This window comes from Sceloporus occidentalis, unplaced genomic scaffold, assembly GCF_023333645.1.
Source record: "Sceloporus occidentalis isolate IW3139 unplaced genomic scaffold, rSceOcc1.0.p SCAF_4, whole genome shotgun sequence".
NCBI lineage: Eukaryota > Metazoa > Chordata > Lepidosauria > Squamata > Phrynosomatidae > Sceloporus > Sceloporus occidentalis.
In genome coordinates, this window is record NW_028316984.1 from 90,400,533 (window position 1) to 90,420,231 (window position 19,699).

The window sequence follows — 19,699 nt, forward strand, 5'->3', positions numbered from 1 at the left end:
CTAAAATTTCTAGACTTATACATGAGTATATACAGTAACCCATTTTTAAGTTGAGGGTAAACCCAATTTAAGGGTAAAACTTTGGGGCATGTAACAAAGGATGTAAAGGATGAAGGAAAGGAAAATGATGCCAAAGCACACTGATATTTTCCCATGCAGACATTCAAAAAGGCCAGAAGTGGCACCGCAGTGGAGAAAATAGAGAAGAGTGGTGCTTCTTTTAATTTTTTTCCAGGATGGACTAAGCTCTTGTCTTGTGCCACTCTCCTCAGAGAAGGGAATGGTTCCTTTTTTTTTTTTATAAGAAGTAAGGTACAGTACTTACAGTACTTACATTGAGCCATGGATAAGTGGAGCCGTTTTTTTTTGGAGGGGGGGTGTCATTTTTCTGACTAAAATTTCTAGATTTCTATACTCTTATATATGCGTATATACAGTATGTCTTTAGTATTTATATTTTCTGAGTCATGAAGAACGTATTCTTTCACTAGCAGAACTTTACATCTGGGTTACCAGAACAAGTGGAATATGAATCAGTTCTTAGGATACTTTGGATCAGTTTGGATTACTGTTAGTCTTGCAGTGCTTGAATCTGCCTACAAAATGCAGGAGTATACAGTCGGCCCTTCTTATACACGGTTTTTTTATACATGGATTCAAGCATACACGGTTTGAAAATGTTCCAAAAAAGTATAAATTTACCTTGATGTTCCATTTTTTATTAGGGACACCATTTTGCTATGTCATTATGCTTAATGGGACTTGAGCATACACGGATTTTGTTATACATGGGGGATCTTGGAACCAAACCCCAGCGTATAACAAGGATCCACTGTATATTTCTTTTGGAGGACAGAAGTGTTGCTAGAGATTGCAAGCTTCTATACTATTAGCTCAATATCAGTTGTGGTGTTTATGGGCTGCATTTTGTGTTGCCCAAACTTCTCAACCTGGTAAGAATGTAACTTTGAAAGAGATGGTAGAGAGAGGATTTCATTTAAAATGGAATGTTAAATTGATTTTGGAAGTTGAGATGCTAGTTGAATACAGCAGCTAAAATATTAACTCTTGCAGTTTATAAATGAAATATCTGAGGTTAGTATTAAGCCATCATGCTACCTCCACTTACTAGTGCCATTCTGTATGTCTTTGTAATAAGTCAAGGTAAATTTGGTAGAGATTAGGCTGTTATTCACTGTCACTCAGTCTTTTCATTTACTTAAAAAGGGGATGGTTGCATGTGTTACAATGACACTGTGGAATGTGATGCTTTATTTGTTCTTCAGTGTGTTGGGCTCCACTGAAGTACTGTATCTATGAATTGTCAGAAACATGGCTCTAGAATGTAGTCCTCAGTAAATAAGTGTGTGAATCATATGTTATTGTGTTCTCACATCTGAGAATGAAAAATTTCAAAATATGTTTTCCTTCAGGGCAAGATTAAGAAAGGCTTGTGTGTGTTGTGTTCTACATTTTCTGTTTTTCAATGATTTTTTTTATTTCAGACCTTTTCTTTGAATATTTCACAAAGATTGTATTTTTCACAAAAACTGGGACTAGCACTGGTCATCATATTCTTATGTGAGGGTGAAAATTCCCATAGAGGCTGACAATTCTTTCAACTTTCTCTTTCAGTGTATTGAGACATATTTTCTTTAGGTATGAAAAAATTGCAAATATTTTTTTTACATTCCTGTCATGCTGAAGAACACAAGGTGAAATTGAACATTTTAATCATAGGTTTAGGACTGATAACAAGTAGAGACCTACTTGAATGTGTGCTGTTATTTTTCTCATAATAAAGTGAACTGTTCGTTTGATTATAGTGTAAGTGCTTCTTCTACATTTCAGCTATTTAATTGTCTATTTTATATTACCTCTTAAATCAAGCATATAAGTAACCAGACATCTGTATGATTCTATGCCTCTCTCCCCGAGTTTCAATTTTTTAAAAAATCACACATGCAAATGATTCATCTGAGTTTCCCTGTTAGGACTCTTACAGCTATAGATGCTTTTTGTTCTAGCCTGGATTTCTGGAACAGTGGCTGCACTTAAGTACCAAATGTATTGGCAAACTTTATTTAGCTGTTCTCTTTCATTTTCTGTTAAATGTTTCAAATAATAAAATATTCTGATCATTATTGTCAAAGATCTGTGATTTTGAGCTATCTCACTAAGTGCTGATGCTAAACCATTATATATGGCATTCACTCTGAGTCACTATTCTGAACCAGGAAGAAATCATGTGGGGATTCATATTTTGTCTACAGTAAAAGGCTTTGAACGGCTATTTGAGTTGTAGGTGGTGTGGTTGTATTTTGTATAAAATTGTTCTTTGCTGTGATTTGTTTTCCTGAGGGGATGTGGGTGTTGTAACATCAATAGAAGTTTATTTTTTGCATATATGACATGATTGTACAACTGCTTGCACACAGACATATTGATAGTGGATGTACATGAGTGAGCTTATATTTTAACCTAGGAAGAATCTTTAATACGGGTAAAGGTACATGATCTATAATGGATATATTTGCCATGTTACCATCCAGTTCATCAGGATAGAGCTGCCTTTATTGTTGTATGCCTTCGTGTCATTTCTGACTTATGGCGATCCTAAAGCAAACCTATGCTGAGATTTCCTTGGCAAGATTAGCTCAGAGAGGGCTTGCCTTTTCTTAGAATCATAGAATCATAGAGTTGGAAGAGACCACAAGGGCCATCCAGTCCAGCCCACTGAGGCTGAGAGGGAGTGACTTGCCCAAGGTCACCTAGTGGATTTTTACATGGCTGAGCAGGGATTTGAACACTGGTCTCTATAGAGTTGCAGTCCAATGCTCAAACCACTAAGCCACACTGGCAGTCAGAGTTGCCTACCTATCATATATACTCAGCTATAAGTTGACCTCATGTATAAGTCGAAGACAGGTTTTGGGGCCAAAATTATGGATTATGCCATGAGCCATAGATAAATTGAGGGTGAAACCTGGAGGCTCCTTCAGTGTGTGTATGTGTACCCGTGGCAAGAGGCTTTTTAATTGAGGCTTTTTGTTTCAGCTTTCGTTTCATCCTTCACTCCCCAAACAGTGGCAGTGTGGGTGGGAGAGGGGCTCTGTTTGTTTGTTTAAAAGCAATTAAAACCGCTTTCTTGACTGTATGGGGAAATCTGAAACAGCTGCTATCACATTACCATACTGATCCATAAATAAGACAACCTGGGATTTAGGGGGCATAAGTTTCTCGACTGATAGACGAATATATACGGTAAGTTAATTATAAAAACCCAGTGTAGTCCAAGCATTGAACTACAACCCTGAAGACCAGGAGGTTAAGCAAACGGCTGATAAAGAGTGGCCTCTGGCTGCTCTGGCCACAGTCGAGCCGGAACCAGGGCAACTGCACAACCCACTCCCAAGCCGTGCAAGCCAGGAGTCGCTCCAAATCTACTCCTTTTAAGGCAGTCTTTTAGCCCTGGAGTGCAGCCTCAGCGTGGCTTCTGGCCGTTTTGGGGGGGGGGGTGACATGTAAACGCCATGCCCCCAAAGTGGCCAAAAGCCACTATATTTGGCCCAGGTGTTTTGGGCCCAGGATTCAGATCTCTGCTCAGCCATGGAAAGCCACTGGATGATCTTGGGCAAGTCAAACACTCTCAGACCCAGAAAACCCCATGCTAGATTGACCTTAGGACTGCTATAAGCAGAAACAATTTGAAGGCACACATCAACAACAACAAATAATGTAGTTACTGTATAAATGGTTAGTGCTAATTGTAATAGTCTGGATTTATATGTTAGAAAATCAGCTGTTTGGAATCTACTGGACATATGCACATTTTTTGCAAGTGTGAAATCTATACTGAAAGTTCCATGGTGAGATGAAACAGGAAAATGAAATGGGCTCTGTGCGGTATTTCTCTCAGGTTGATGGGTTATGAGGGTCTTCAGAAGTCTCCTTTTCAGCCTTTGGCTCCTGCTGCCCTTGTAGTTGAGTTTAGAATGTTTACCGGGCCAGTTAAAATGAAGGAAAATTATATACTCTTATGTTTCCTCCCCCGCTATCTAGTTTTATTTTTGTTTTGGTTTTAAAATACATAGACTGTATAAATGGTCTGTATATGCAAAAAAAAAAAAAAAAAGTAAGTACAGTAGTAAAACAATACTATAACGTCTTGCAAACTTGCAGTCAGAAAGATATAACACAAGAGAAGAGGGATTAAGACGAGAAGAGGAACACAAGCAAACCAAGCCAGTCACTAGCTGGATTGGAAATATTTTAGGACAAAATGGAACCAGTCTTTCAGACAGATCAGTGGGAATGGGCTTGGCTCAGTCTCTTAGAAGGAATGGCTGCTGTCATGTGAGAAAGAAGAAGAATGGTGCTAACTTGGCTCTTGAATTCCTGTAAAATGATTGTAGGCTTGTAGGGAAGCTGTGGTGAGCCTATCTTTGAAGAAATCAATTAGGTTGTCTAGCTTCAATAACGTATTTCAGTCTGAAACATAATATCACCCTCTATAATGTTCTAGAGCAGTCATTCCCAATCTTTGGTCCTCCAGATGTTTTGGACTTCAGCTCCCAGAATTCCTGACAGTTGGCCAATGTGGGTGAGATTCCAGGAGTTCGACGTCCAAAATACCTGGAGGACCAAAGTTTGAGAACCACTGTTTTAGACCAAGTAATGTTGTGTCAGCTCCAGGCAATATTGAAGGACACTTATGCTTTTTAATCTGGCTTTTGGTATTGATTTAGGACTAAAACACCTTCAGACATTCTGGTAAATTGGGGAATAGATTTGGGGAGTGCAGCCCATTGATTCTGTTGGATTTTTCATTGTCTGCTTTTGGTAATCATGGTATCCTTCTGAATCCTTCTCTGGGATTTGATTCAGGGATATGCTGTGTCATGTCTGTGACTCCAAATCTTTATTTGGAAAATGGTGATGATCATATTGAGGAATTTCATCTCAATTTCTTAGCTGTTGGGATGTCCCAAATTTCTATAGTGTTCTCGTATAAGATACACACACAAACATATACACCTATCATATATACTCATGTATAAGTAGAAAAAAAATTGTAAACCCAAAAGCCTTGATTGACTTATACATGGGTCAATACAATATCAAACCTTCTCCCCAACCCGGCTGTCTCCTGAGTGAACAGCCAGGGTGGGGAGGAGAATGGAGGGCCAGTGCTGACTCCCCAAGTCTCTTCCCCACCATGGCTGCCCCCCAGAGGACAGCTGGGGGGAAGAATTGAGAGTCAGCACTGCCTTGTCCCCACCATGGCTGCTTCTCAGGAGGAGATGGGGTCTGGAAGAGAATAGAGGACCAGCGCTGGCTCCCCAAACCTCATCCCTACCATGGCTGCCCCACGGAGTACAGCTGGGGAAAGGAAGAGTCAGCACTAGCTCCACAAACCTTGTTCCCACCATAGCTGCTTCTCGGGAGACAAATGGGGTGAGGAAGAGAATGGAGAGCTAGCACTGGTGCCCCAAACCTTGTCCCCACCATGGCTGCCCCACAGAGGAGAATGGAGAGCCAGCACTGGCTCCCCAAGCTTTGTTCTCACCATGGCTGCTTCTCAAGAGACAAATGGGGGGGGAGGAGAGTGGAGTGCTAGTGCTGGCTCTCCAAGCCTCTCCTGATCCTGGCTGACTGCTGAGGGAACAGCTGGGCTGCAGTTGAGTATATACGGTATCTCTCTCTCTGTGTACAATAGTACTGTGGTCAGTTGGAGGACTGAGATTGTGATATCAGTGTTATGAAGATTATACATGGCCTTGTTTCTTTTCCATAATCTCAGGGAGATGGTAGAAGTTTGAAATACATGAGCCAGTTTTATGGTGGATGAGGGTGACAAAGCTGAAACTAAATTGAGACAAAACAATGGCCATTTGGGTTGCAAGATTTAGTTCCTTTGTCACAGTATCCACATGTTTCTGAGAGATGCTACAATTGTGTCCTTCCCAACACTGCACAGTTTCCCAAGTTGGGACTTGAATTTAGTTCTCAAAAGGCTTCTTCTCAATAGTTTGTGTGTGTATAATATCAGCAAGGCTAATGTCAGTATTGGTCACATTATCAGTGAATCCAAACGTGTGTAAGTTTGAACAAGGCACGCTAACATTAATTTTGGATCCCACATTCCTGTTTAAGTATGTATCAAGAAAGAGCATACCTCAGATTATACATCTTCCAAATTTCTATCTAATCCCAAAATATTCAGAGGAGTGTAGATGGCACACTCGAGAATGCCTGTCAAAGCCTATTTAAGGAAAACATTTCTGTTTAGATATACTGAGGCTTTACAGTCACCCCTCTTTTCTCGCGGACTTGAGGTCAGTGGTCTTGGATATTCACGGAGGGGTGACCTCTGTTATTGTCAGTGCCCCCCCCCCCCGCAGCACATGCTCCATTCAAGCCAATGGGCTTGAATATTGGTGAGTCTCCATTTTTGTGGGGTGGGATGGGATCCGGAATGGATTTCCCATGAAAACAGAGGGCCGACTGTATTTGTTTCTTACAGTCTGAGAAATTTAGTACAAAAGGCATCTAGGACAGCATGTTTCAGTGTTAGGACTATGTAAAGAAGCCAAGCCCCAAAAATATGTGGCCTTATTCCACAGGGTTAGTGACTATAACTTACACTGTTTCAAGATCACCACAGGACATTTGTGATGCTGCAGGCTGGTCTGAATCGTCAACTTTTGTTAGACATAAGTTAGATAAATATAAGTCAGTGCAGGGAGCTTTTGGCAAGACTGCTGCAATCAATTATTTCCACATGATATTCCCACCCAGAGAAGGGGGGCTTGAGTAGTCATGGTGGGTTGCTCCTCCCTGCTATCCCAAGAATGAGGGGCTGGATTTAGCTTGCTTGTTCATTCTGGGATGGCAGGAGGAGAAAGCCACACCTAACCCTACATTTTAAAAATAAAGTGTATATGTATTCACAGCAAAATGGGAGTTGGTTGAGAATTTATGTTTAAGGAGAGTTAGATAATCAACTTTCAGAGAAGGGAATGAGTCTAGCAATTGTAACTGGAAAAGAACATGGGCTCCTGCCAGGTCTGGTAGGCATGCAGGAATAAACCAGTAGTTTATTATCCTTCTGTCACCCCAGAATGAACATTCATGATGAGTCCAACCTCCCATTTATGTTGAGTGAAAGGTTATACAGGATTCCAGCTTCTAGTAAATAATAAGGAATGTTAGCAAATACAGTTGAGAAAGTAGAATTCTTGAGAGTGTAGTTGAGGGATTAGAAATTTGGGATTCCCAAAAAGGGAGGGGTTTGGACTTTGTGTTCAGTTTTGGAAAGGGTAGAAATGGCAACATCACTGGAGAATATAAGGGAGTGATAAGAAGATCTGGATATTCCTAGCAGTCCTCTGAAGTTAGTAGGCATTGGAAGAAATGGATATCTGAAAATACCTTAAGTAGCATTTATCAAATACAGAAAACTTTACAAAGCTTTCTGCCAATTGTTAGTGGTGACCACCCCATGCCTTCTAACAACCCTGTAGTTTAAACTTCAGGGCAAGTGGCAATCACTTTTTTTAAAAAATTATGAAGCATATGCTTCTGTGATAACTTCTAGATATATGCACAATACAGTTGGTCCTCCACATTTGCAGGTTTGACATTTGGTAGATGAAGAGAATGCTGTGGATATAGTTTATCTTGATTTCAATAAGGCCTTTGACAAGGTTTTCCATGACATTCTTGCAAACAAGCTTATAAAATGCGGACTAGACAAGGTAACTGTTACATGGATTTGTAATTGGTTGACCGGCCGAAGCCAAAGGGTGCTCAACAATGGCTCCTTTTCATCCTGGAGAGAAGTGACCAGTGGGGTCCCACAGGGCTCTGTCCTGAGGTCAGTGTTATTCAACATCTTTATGAATGACTTGGATGAAAGAATTGGGGGCATACTCATCAATTTTGCTGATGACACCAAATTAGGAGGAATAGCTAATGCTCCAGAGGACAGGATCAAAATTCAAAATGGCCTGAATAGACTAGAAAGCTGGGCCAAAGCTAACAAAATGAACTTCAACATGGAGAAATGTAAGGTACTGCACTTAGGGCAGAAAAATAAAATGCACAGATATAGGATGGGGGACACCTGGCTTAAGGAGACAACATGTGAAAGGGATCTAGGAGTCCAGGTAGACCAAAAGTTGAACATGAATCAACAGTGTGATGCGGCAGCTAAAAGGCCAATGCAATTTTAGGCTGCATCAATAAAAGTATAGTGTCTAGATCAAGAGAAGTAATAGTGCCACTATATTCTGCTTTGGTCAGGCCCCACCTGGAATATTGTGTTCAGTTCTGGGCACCACAATTCAGGAAGGACATTAAGAAACTGGAGTGTGTCCAAAGGAGGGCGACTAAAATGATGACTAAAATGGTGAAGGGTTTGGAAACCATGTCCTATGAGGAACAACTTAGGGAGCTGGGTATGTTTAGCCTGGAGAAGAGAAGGTTAAGAGGTGATATGATAGCCCTGTTTAAATATTTGAAGGGATGTCATACTGAGGAGTGAGCAAGCTTGTTTTCTGCTGCTCCAGAAAACAGGACCCAGAACAATGGATGCAAGCTCCAGGAAAAGAGATTCCACCTCAACATTAGGAGGAACCTCCTAACAGTAAGGGCTGTTTGACAATGGAACACACTCCCTTGGAGTGTAGTGGAGTCTCCTTCCTTGGTGGTCTTTGAGCAGGGGCTGGATGGCCATTTTTCGGGGATGCTTTGATTGAGATTTCCTGCATGGCAGGGGGTTGTACTGGATGGCCCTTGTGGTCTCTTCGAACTCTACGATTCTGTGATTTATGGATTTGATTATTCATGGATTTGATTAATATATTATCACTAAGAATCTCTAAATCCTCAAGCATGACTCTGTAGTCAGCTTCCACCAAAAACTGTGCTGGTGGACCTAGAGATTCCCACAGAGAACACTTCTCTGGGCATTTGTAGGTCCTCCACAAGAGTTGATTGTTTTCAAGCAACAAAAACAAGATAGCTTACTTTCAGGGACTGCATAGATTGGGGAAATGGCATTAAGAGTTAGAACTGTAGTTGGGAAGGGCAAAACACAATGATTAAAGTCCTTCAGAAAAAAGCTTGGGTGACTTCTCATGCTTTGCAATTGTGGGTTGTTAAGCTCCATGTGTTGAAAATAGCCCCCCCCCCTTTTTTTTTGTATTCATGGTTACTGGGGGCCCTTTCCGACTTACCGGAATATCTGTTTCCTGAACCGATTCCTGAAACCAGTTCTGAAAAAAAAGTAGTTCCCACTATGTTTGCGCCAGTTTCAGGAATCAGTTCAGTGATGGTGGGGGGGGGGGGCAGTTTGCTGGCCCGTCCCATCTCTGGCCTCTCCTGGCCCCCAAATCCCCGGCCCAGCCCCCTTACCAGCTTCTTTGGCCACTGACTGGGTTTCCTGCACCTTTTTTTAAATTTCCCATGGCTAGGGAGGCCGAAAGGAGGTCACAGAGAAGCCGAGGGAAAGCTGAGAACGAGGTCGCAAGGCTTCTGTCATCTCTGCAACCTCTTTCCAGCCTCCCTGGCTGCAGGAGATTTTTAAAAAAGCCCAGGGAATGCAGTCAGTGGCCAAAGAAGCCGGTAAGGAGGCTGGGCTGGGGATTTGGGGGCCAGGAGAGGCCAGGCCATTCCAGCTGCCCCCGGGCTGGGCTGCCAGTGGAACCAGGGCAGATTCGATTCTGATTCAAATCCGCCTGGTTCCCACTTGGGCTGAATCAATTTATTTCTAAATAAATCGATTCAACCCAAAAAACACCCCTTTTCCCCAGTGTCTTTTTGACGCAGGTTAAATGGGGAAAAATGAGAAAAAAAGCATGCCCCCCTTTCTAAATGAATTTCTGAAATCTAATTCAGTGGGAACAATGCCCGTTTAACCCAGATCACGGAGCAGAAAGAATATACAAGAATACCAAATGCTGTTGGTCTGTGTTTCTCATTCTTCTGTGTAGGTGAAGCATTGTAAACATCCCTGTGTTTCTCTGCAAGAAGCTCCCAAACTTTTAAATTTTCTGGATCAATAGTTTTGTTTTAATGATGTACTTAACCTTTGGGTATCAGTGTAGGGGATACAAAATATTTAATGTTGTTGCTCACATATTAAACTATTTAAATATGGAGGGTTTTTTTTTTTGTTATAGCTATGTTTTTAATATTTTCTTGTATTTGTGCTTTTTTTCCTACTAGGCAGCTGAACTAATTAACTTCTTAAAGTCTTTGGAAGAAGGACTAAATGCAACGAGGACAAATTGTCTGTGGGAATGAAGTGGTTGGGAGAATCCAAGAACATGGTGGTGAATGGCCGGAGAAATGGAAGCAGGTTATCTAATGATCACCATCAGAACCAGTCCAAATTACAGCATCCTGGAAAAGAAAATCCAAAGACTGGGAAAAATGGAGTTGAGAGAAGGTCAAGCAGATGTATGTATAAGCAAATGTGACAGGAATGGTCCCATTTCATTATTTGTAATTTCTGGTTCTCTTACGGAATTTTACTGTGCACTTGTTGAATTTCATCAAGGTTGTATTTGCTGTGAATGTTACTCCATTTGTATACATTTATATTGTTTTTGGTTAATAAGTTCCTTTATTTCATAACAAATTAATGTAGTCATTTAATATTTTTTCTGAAATAAACATAAATCCCAATGAAAGCTCAAATGTGAACTGTTTAATGTTATTCTATATCAGTTAAGTGAGAAATTGTGCTGAACGCATAGTATGTAGTGGTAGAAAATACAATATTTCCACATATTCATGTGTCCCAATAATACAGGTGAATATGGACAAATCGACAACTGTGAAACTCAGTGAGAGGTTTTCCACTGATTTCACTAGAGTTGCAGTCTTATGGTTGTTGGCAGGAGTAGCTAGGTTCTCCCTATTTGTTCACTTTAATTTCTATTTTACTAAGTTTGAGATACCTGAGGGGTGAAATTTCATATTTACAGATGGTGCAGTTTGACTTTGCCATCTTTTTCTTCTGAACATGTGGGTGTAATTTCTGCTTATTTTGGTTGGTTTGAAAATGGGTTTACTTGTGCCAGCCTAATGTATCTTATAATGAAGGATGGGAGCTCAATGAGGAATATGTTGCCCTTCAGGTATTGATGGATAGAAACTCGCATTAATCCTAGCCAACATACTCAGTGGTGAAAGATCATGTAGGGTTGCAGTCCAACAGCATCCAGAGAGCCAATGCTCCCCTAGATTTTTTGTGGTCATAGAGTATGTCAACACTTTAGTTTATGTGAAGGTTCTCCAAGCAAAGAATAAGTGCTGTCATTAGGTATGAATATACAATATGGGAAGTAATCTCTTTTATTATGCAAAAATGTCCTTTGCAATTTAAGCCTATTTTCATGTGACACTTAATATTTGGGCAAGAGCAAAATATAGCTTCCTGAAGTTCTCGGTTAATGCAGCAGTTCAGAGTTATTTATCTATAGGCGACATACCCTGCCCTTTCTTGTCCCATAGTGTGATTTTTCATTTTGTTACTGCAAAAATTGGAAAACCTGAGGCTACAAGGAGAGTGGAAGCTCCTTTCAAGACCTGCCTATGTGCTATATGGATACTGAGTGTGGGACTCATTGTGTCCCTGCTCTGTAACCAGACGTGACTTTGTAAATCAATTCTGTCAACAATTCCTGAGCAAAACAAACTGCTCATGCACATGGTCTGCTTGGGTAAGTTTACTATTCCAGAGCAAAAGCTATAATTTCCTGAAAAATCACAGTTTTCTTATTACACTGTTCATTGAGGAGGCCATCTGCATGAGTATGTGTGTATGTTTTAGAATGCACATGAACCATCAGTGTGCCATGGGGATCAGTTCTGAGATACCCCAATGTTAGATACGGCTACACTGTTAAATCTTTATTCTCCATTTCCTTTATATTCTAAATTTATAAAACAAGGACTAGTTACTTAAACATTGAATTGAAAAAGGAAAAAAAACCCCAGAGCAAATAAGATTTGAAAGAAAGAAGTTTTGGGGTGTCACAGCTAGTCAGGTACGTGATTAATTGTAGAACTACTTGAGATGCTTTGTCTAAACAAATGCATGAATAAGGTACTGAACATGCCCTGAACAGGAAGCATTGTTAACATGCTAGTTGGTATGCCTCTTTTTCTGGTTCCAGGCTGACATCCCACTGACACTGCAATTATAGTTTAGGTCTTCTTCCTTGTCCTTTCAGATTCTGGTGATTATCAAAATATTCCAATATGTTTAAAAATTCAATTTTTTAAATCAAATGAAATTATCATGCCAATTTCTATAAAGAATTTTGAATATGCAAAAGTGAGTCTTCATACTTCTACACCAAATTGTAGGAGACCAGATGAACACTTATAGACACTTGAAAACATACAAAGCAAGCTAAGTGTAAAATGAAGCATCATATATTTCTTGCAAAGAAACTTTATCTTTCATCGGAAAAACTATTGTGAGAGCAGGTAGGATGGCAGACAGCCTACATTTGAAAGACACCACTCATCAACAAAAAAATGATAGAGGACCAGCTTTTTCTCAGAATGGCTACTTTGGCTGCCTTTGTACTGCAGAAATAATCTATCCAGTTTGACAGCACTTTAACTGCCATGGTTCAAAGCTGTGGAATTTTGGGAATTGTAATTTTGTGAGGCATTTAGCCTTCTCTGTTGGAGAGCACTGGTGACACGACAAACTACAGTTCCCAGAATTCCATAGCATTGAGCCATGGCAGTTAAAGTGCTGTCAAACTGGATTATTTCTGCAGTATGGATGCAGCGTCTGTTGCTACCCATCCAAAATCTCTCTGCTAAATAATGTTAAATATATAACAAGCATTATTTGCACTACATGAAAACATTGATGCCACCAAGTTGGCTGTTAATGAATACAGCATCACTGAAAGTTGTAATTTTACTGAACACGTTATTCTATTAAATGGGTATGATCTGCAGTCAAGAATCTTAATTCAGCACACTTTAAATTTCAGTCCCATGGTAGAAACTATGTATGAATCCAAAATGGAGACACGTTTTTCCAGTTAAGGAAGCTTGTAGGGATATGATATCAAATTGACCAATTTTTTCTCTCTCTCCCCCCTCCTCCATCTCCCTGGCATATTTTAGCTAAACTGTATTGTTTTATATAAAACTGTGTCTTTAAAGCTCCTGTTCCTGTCCCTCATAAGATTTCCTTTGGAAGGAGGAAAATCCATAAGATTCAACAATCTATGTTAGCTAATACTGACATTTCTTTTGATTTATACAGGTAGTGGTGGTTCGGGATTTGAGGGCCAAAGTCGCTACGTGCCTTCCTCTGGAATGTCTGCCAAGGAGCTGTGTGAGAATGATGACCTAGCAACTAGTTTGGTTCTTGATCCATATTTAGGTTTTCAAACACATAAAATGAACACTAGGTAATTTGCTTTGATTTACTTACCAAGAAAACAACCTATTTAAACAACAGTAAACAATAAATACAACCTTTGACAACTGTCAATGTGAAAATGTTACTTTTAAAATATATTTAAGGGTTGGGAATTGGATTTCAAGTACTCTTTTGAGCCCAGAGTGCTTGGTAAAGTAGAACTTGGTGCTTCTAATTCAGATTTCCTTTAATCATTGTTGTTATGTTGCAAGCGAGATCTGCAACAAAGGCTTGCAGTGTGAAGTTCAGAATTCTTCAGTCCAGTCTTCACTGAGCTATTCGGAGTGAAATATGGAGGGTGCCCTTTTTTTCCTGAAAGACCAGTGGGCTGTGGTGCTTTGAGTATTAGACTATGACTCCAAAGATTAGGGTCCAATTCTCCCCTCGGGCTTGACTATAGAACTATCAAACTTTGGGAGCAAACCATGATAACAGTTTTAAAAAAAAAACTCCTGCTGAATCCTGTGAGCACTGAGAGAGAGAATATCAAAAAGAGTTTGGGGCAGCATCAGTGGGACACACTTTGCCCTCATTTCCAATTTAGAATGCCTTTTAGGGTGGAAAACCTCCCCAAGTAGCTTGTGTTACAGAGCCCTTATATCTGTGTACTTAGAAGTGAGACTCACCTTCTTTACTGGAGCTGATTTTCAGGTAAGTATACATAGGATTGCAGTCTCAAAAAGTACAACTTCCCCTGTTTTGTACAAGCAAAAAGGCTATTATACCAAATACTGAAGAGAGTGGTAAGCGCCTATGCTCTGTGCTGTCTTGTATCTGGCATTTAGGAAGAAAAAATGAAAATAGAAACCATAAATATAACTATAAAGTGTATATTCAGCCAGAAATATTCCCATAGTTCTAATATTTATTTCAACATTGAGTTAAATTTCATACTACCATTGAAAATGTTTTTAGTTCTTTGTCTGTTACCATTCTCTACTGCTATATACTGTCTTGCATGAACATTTTATACATATTTTGTGTGCATTTTGGAGTGGGTTTAACCTTGTCTTGAATAGCTTTTCATTCCAAAATTGGAAATATTTTGTAACATTTTTCGGCAGTCTCCATTGAAAACCGGGGGGGGGGGGGGGGGGAGGGGAGAGCAGTAAGTGAGGAGTTGGCATTATCTGAAAATTATGAAAATGTTATAAGTAATACAATTCAGATAACTTTTTAGGGGCTGGATCCTGTTGTGGCTTTATTTTGTTTTCTTAATCAGATAGAGGTATTCTTCATAGGTTAGGCTTAACAATTAATAATTATGTCCAGTCCCTTTATATCATCCTATGCTTCAGATTTTCTTGATAGATTTAGTTTGTTAGCAGTTGCTGGCATGAAATGGCCAGGGAAAATCAGAGTAGATAACGTGGTTACAGCAAAATTTGCAACTTATTGCAGCATCAACTTTCATTTTAAAATTAATGCAAATTTCAAAAGGCAATTTGTTGATCCTTATCCTAATTATGTGTTCATATCAAATCCCTTGTTTTCTAAAAGTATTTCCCTCTTTTTTTAAAAAAAACACATCCCTTTTGATATTTTGAGCTTGTTATGTATTTGAGAGATTCTTATATCTATCCTTGATTTTAAAACTCCATTAAATTCATAAAACTCCTTTAAATTTCTGGCAGGTGATAGTTATTGCTGCCAGCTTATATGATCAAATGGCCAGGTAAGAATTTCATTTTAAATATAATAACTCAGAGTAGGTTATGTGGGGTAGATTGTACAGTACACCCTTGCAATCCCTGGGGATCCGTTCTGCACCCACCCCCACCCCCTGCGGATAGCAAAAAACGCAGGACCTTAAGTCCAGTTCTTTTTCACACCACCATGTGCGTGCGCATGCATCCTTTGAAAAAGCCGGGGCTTGCCATCTGTGGAAGTTCAAACCACAGATGGCAAGTCCACAGATGGTGCAAGTGCACTGTACAAAACGTGGTTCAGAATAATCTTGAGATTATAACTGTTTTAGAAGGTTATACAAGACCCCAGTATCTAAAAAGATGCCATTAGAACCTCTGACTTCAGAGACAGTATGTAGACTAAAGTATAGTGGACCCTTGTTATACGCTGGGGTTTGGTTCCAAGATCCCCCGTGGATAACAAAATCCGTGGATGCTCAAGCCCCATTAAATATAATGACATAGCAAAATGGTGTCCCTTATAAAAATGGGAAATCGCTTTTCCCAGCATTTCAGAATATTAACATTTTACTTTGGAAAACTTTACTATGAGATTCCCCCTCTATTTTTCTAAATACAGTTGTCCCTCCATATTCGCTAGGGTTAGGGGAACAAGACCCCCGTGAATATGGAAAAACCGCAAATAACAAAAATACTGTTTTTACCTGAGAGGACAGCTCTCTAGGAATCTCTAGGTCCTCCAGTGCAACTCTGTGGTCAATGTCCAACATACACTGACCATAGAGTTGCACTGAAGAACCTAGACCTAGAGAGAACATATTAACGAAATCTGTGAATAATCAAAGCCGCGAATATCAAAGCCGCAAATATGGAGGGATGACTGTAATGTACTGAATCCAAAGGTAGCCTTTTGCAAGTGAAAGGCCCCTTCCACATTCAGAAGAGCTGACTTAGCATAGGATCCTTACATGAAAAGAGAACTGAAATCCAGTGGTGTGCATCTACTTGGGCAAGGTTTTGTGCAGTTCAAGCATAATTTTATACAATGCTTGAAGATGAAATGCTAGTAGTCCGCCCTCCCCATACAGGGGGATCCATTCTGGACCCCCTCCTCCGCGTATGGGGAAAAGAGCGTATGCTCAAGCCCTATAGAAAAGAATGGGGTGTGTGATTGTTGCGGGGTGCAGAGCACAGGTACGCGGCCCATTATTTCTTCCAGGGCTTGCCTTTCGTGTAAGCTCAAAGCTGTGGAAGGCAAGCCCACCTATGGGGAGGGCTGACTGTATGAGGTCTCTTGAAGATTATGGCATAGCATCTTCTGGTAGCTTTAACATAAGGTAGAAGTCAAGTGGCTCTCCACATGTTAGAATGCAGCTCTCATTAGCCTTAGCCTGCATGGGCAGTATTGAGAAATGTTGGAAGTTATAGTCCAAAAACATCTAGAAATCTATATGTGTCTCCCTCCCTGCAAAAATTTTAGGAATTCTTGCACATCTTTGGATTAAATCCAACACCTTGTCATCCATAATTTTAAACTCCATACAGTAGTAAACTGTAGCACAGCATTTCAGTATAAAGTTTTCCTTTCAGGGTGCCACCCATCCATTCATCCATGTTTTTTTCGAGGGTGATCTCATTTCACTTCCACCCCTCAAGTGGTTTCTCCTTTTTTTCCTTCCCCAAATAGTCAGCCATTGCATAGCCATTGAGTGTGTACTGTACTCATTAGATTCTTTCAGGCAGACAGGGGGTTGTATTTTTAAACCTTTTTTCTAAGGGGAAGAATCTTCTTCAGAAAACTTTGGAGTACTCGAAGCTCATACCGCCTTGTTATTTCTTAGTAGCTGTGTTTTGGTTTTACATGGTTGTTGTTAACTACTTGAGAATTTTTCTTTGGACAAACCAGCTTCCACTTACCTCATGTTTTGAAAACCTTTTTCTCTCCACATAATTTGAAAACAAAATGCAATCATGTTAAAAAGCGGAATCTGCCATTAACACAGGTGTATGAAGGTTAAAGTACTAACAGGTTCCCAGTTGTCCTGATACAACTTTATATTGATTTTCTGAATTCTTCTGTGCAAATAGAATTCATGATCAGTTCATGTTTTTTACCTTTAGTGTCTGGTTGATCAATTTCTTTGTAAGAAAGCATTGTAAATAGGCATCCTTACAAACAGTGTCATCACTTTCAGAATACCTTGAACTGTTAGGACTTCTGCAGTCATGAAACATTGTGTACTCTAGTTGTTAAAAAAAAATCAAAATTTGATCTTCTTCAGCAGCTTATTTGAATTTGGGTCTATAAAATTAAAGTGAACCTGCTAAAAGAAAGATGAAAACATTATTTTTAAAATTCATTGTATTTTCACCCCTTATCATTCAACTTAAATGCATTTGGTATGACGGACTAGAAGAAGAGGAGGAGGAGGAGCAGGAAGAAGAAGATGAAGCAGCCAAACAAAATAAAACTCCAGATAAAAGCACAGTCAGTCAGATAATGAGAGAATGAAAAACTTTACATTCACTGAAAAGGTCTACACAGTATCTTAAAAAGTCTTCAGAAAATGTAAAGGCCTTTCCCTGGCACTCAAAAAATGATATAGGTGCTAGGCAAGCCTTGAGAGCGAGAATTCTTAAGGTAGGGCAAGAACATTGCAAGCAAGAAGGCGCAAAACAAAACTGCCTCTCCAGTCACCATCAAGTTTACCTCAGAAAGTAAGGGCACCCACTGACTCAGATTATTATCTCACAGTTCAGGAGAACTGTTGTAGGGTAAAGTGGTCCAAGAAGTGCCTGGGTTCTACGCTATGTAGAGCTATAAAGGTAAGCACCAGTACCATGCATTTGTGCTGGCCTATCACTGTAATAAAGTTTTATTCTATTTACTAACTTGAATTGAGCTCATAAGTGTTTTGAGAGCTGTTTTAATACAGGTAAGATGTGTTTGTCATACACCATGCCACCAAAGCGTTCAGCAACTGTCTGCAGTTCAGAATGGTCTTCAGTTGCACAGTGTGCTACGGATTTCTATCTTATGGTTATCAGAGTTTTAATGCAAATTTGTATGCCATCTGTTGCAAGTCATTGACTTTTAATGTGGAAATTTAGGATAGGCAAATAGTTAAATGTTAAACAAGCACTATTAAGATGAGTACAGTCGCCCCTCCAAGTCCACGGACATGAGATACGCGGATTTGAAAATCTGTGAAGGGGCGATCGTCATTAACGCCAATGGAGCACGCACTCCTCATGCACACACCTCATTCAAGCCTGTGGGGCTTGAATATGTGCGGGTTTTGGAACTCGCAGATCTGGAACGGATCTCCCATGAGTTCCAAAGGCCAACTGTATATTCTGTATATATATGTCAATGAAGATGTCCCATTTATACGTAAATAATACAGACTTTACATTTTTTTAATCAAGGTCCAAATCCAAGTGGATATTATACAAACTTGTTTCATGAAACATAAGCATCAGACCATAGGTCCATATTACTCAGTATCATTTACACAGCTGAGAGGGACTCTGAAAGGTTCCAGACAGGAGTCTTTCTCAGGTTGAGTTCAAGATGCCAGCAACTGAACCCAAGACTTTCTGTGTGCAAAGCATGTTCTCTGCCACTGAGCTATAGCTATATAATTCCAAGTGTCTCAAATATACCACATTGCTGCTATTTTCCTTAGTAGCTTACAGTTTTTTGAGTTCACGTTTTCATGTGCAGACATACTCAATGCTTCAATTTTTAAGTGAGAGATGTCTGTGCAATGATTCAGAGTAGGTTTACATGGAATATTGCAGAACAAGTTGTGAAAATAAAGCAATTGTCAAATCAGATCATCTTGTATGAACAATTTGTTGCAAGCAGGCAATGCCCAGAAAGCTTAAAATGTTTAGAATCTTGTTTTCTACCTCTTGTTCATAATTGGTGGTAGATTGTTTGTCAGCCCTATCATGAGTTAAATCTTACCATCAATTGTGTTTGAAGTCATTATGCCCAGACTGATAGCATTTCCATGCTTCATACTCTCTATTTAAAGCCACTCTGTGCTTGTAACACTGATGACGATCTCATGACAGAATCTAACATCTTAAGCTCAAATGCCTTATATGCCATTTCTGTGGAGGATGCGATTTCAATTTTCAGACATCCTCATCTTTCATCATGTAGTGGATTCAGATTTCTATGGTAAATATTGTCATTTTGAAGATCATTAGGAATTTCCTCAGTAATCAGTTGAAAATGAAATTTCATCTTGCTTCACCATAGTTCTGATCTTCCTATAACTGTAGAAATAGAAAGTAACAAAGAGGTCCATATCTGTGGTATAAGTCATTATTCATCACTCACCATCCTCTTGAACTGATCAGTGTAACTATGTAAGTATGCCATATACCCAGAAGAAGTGTATTGTTTAATGGTGCCAGTACAACAAATAATTCCATATAATTAAAGGAAGTGGATTAAGCCACATGTTTACAGAAAGGTATTGTATATTCATGTACAAAGACAGATTATTAACCAATCATACTACTAATAATAGCCTGGACAAATGCCATTTCCCGTGATCAGCTTGTT

The 19,699-nt window shown here is 39.6% G+C and overlaps 1 protein-coding gene across 2 annotated transcripts in view; it reads left to right on the forward strand.

Moving 5' to 3' along the window:
- The window catches only part of KMT5B (lysine methyltransferase 5B), a 46,063-nt gene that overhangs the window by 12,253 nt on the left and 14,111 nt on the right, over nucleotides 1-19,699 (forward strand). For both annotated transcript variants that reach the window (XM_089520850.1, XM_089520849.1), the window contains exons 2-3: nucleotides 10,234-10,467; nucleotides 13,310-13,457. In XM_089520850.1, coding sequence (XP_089376976.1) covers nucleotides 10,308-10,467; nucleotides 13,310-13,457 — 308 coding nt within the window. In that variant the 5' untranslated portion in view covers nucleotides 10,234-10,307. The remainder of the gene's footprint in view (nucleotides 1-10,233; nucleotides 10,468-13,309; nucleotides 13,458-19,699) is intronic.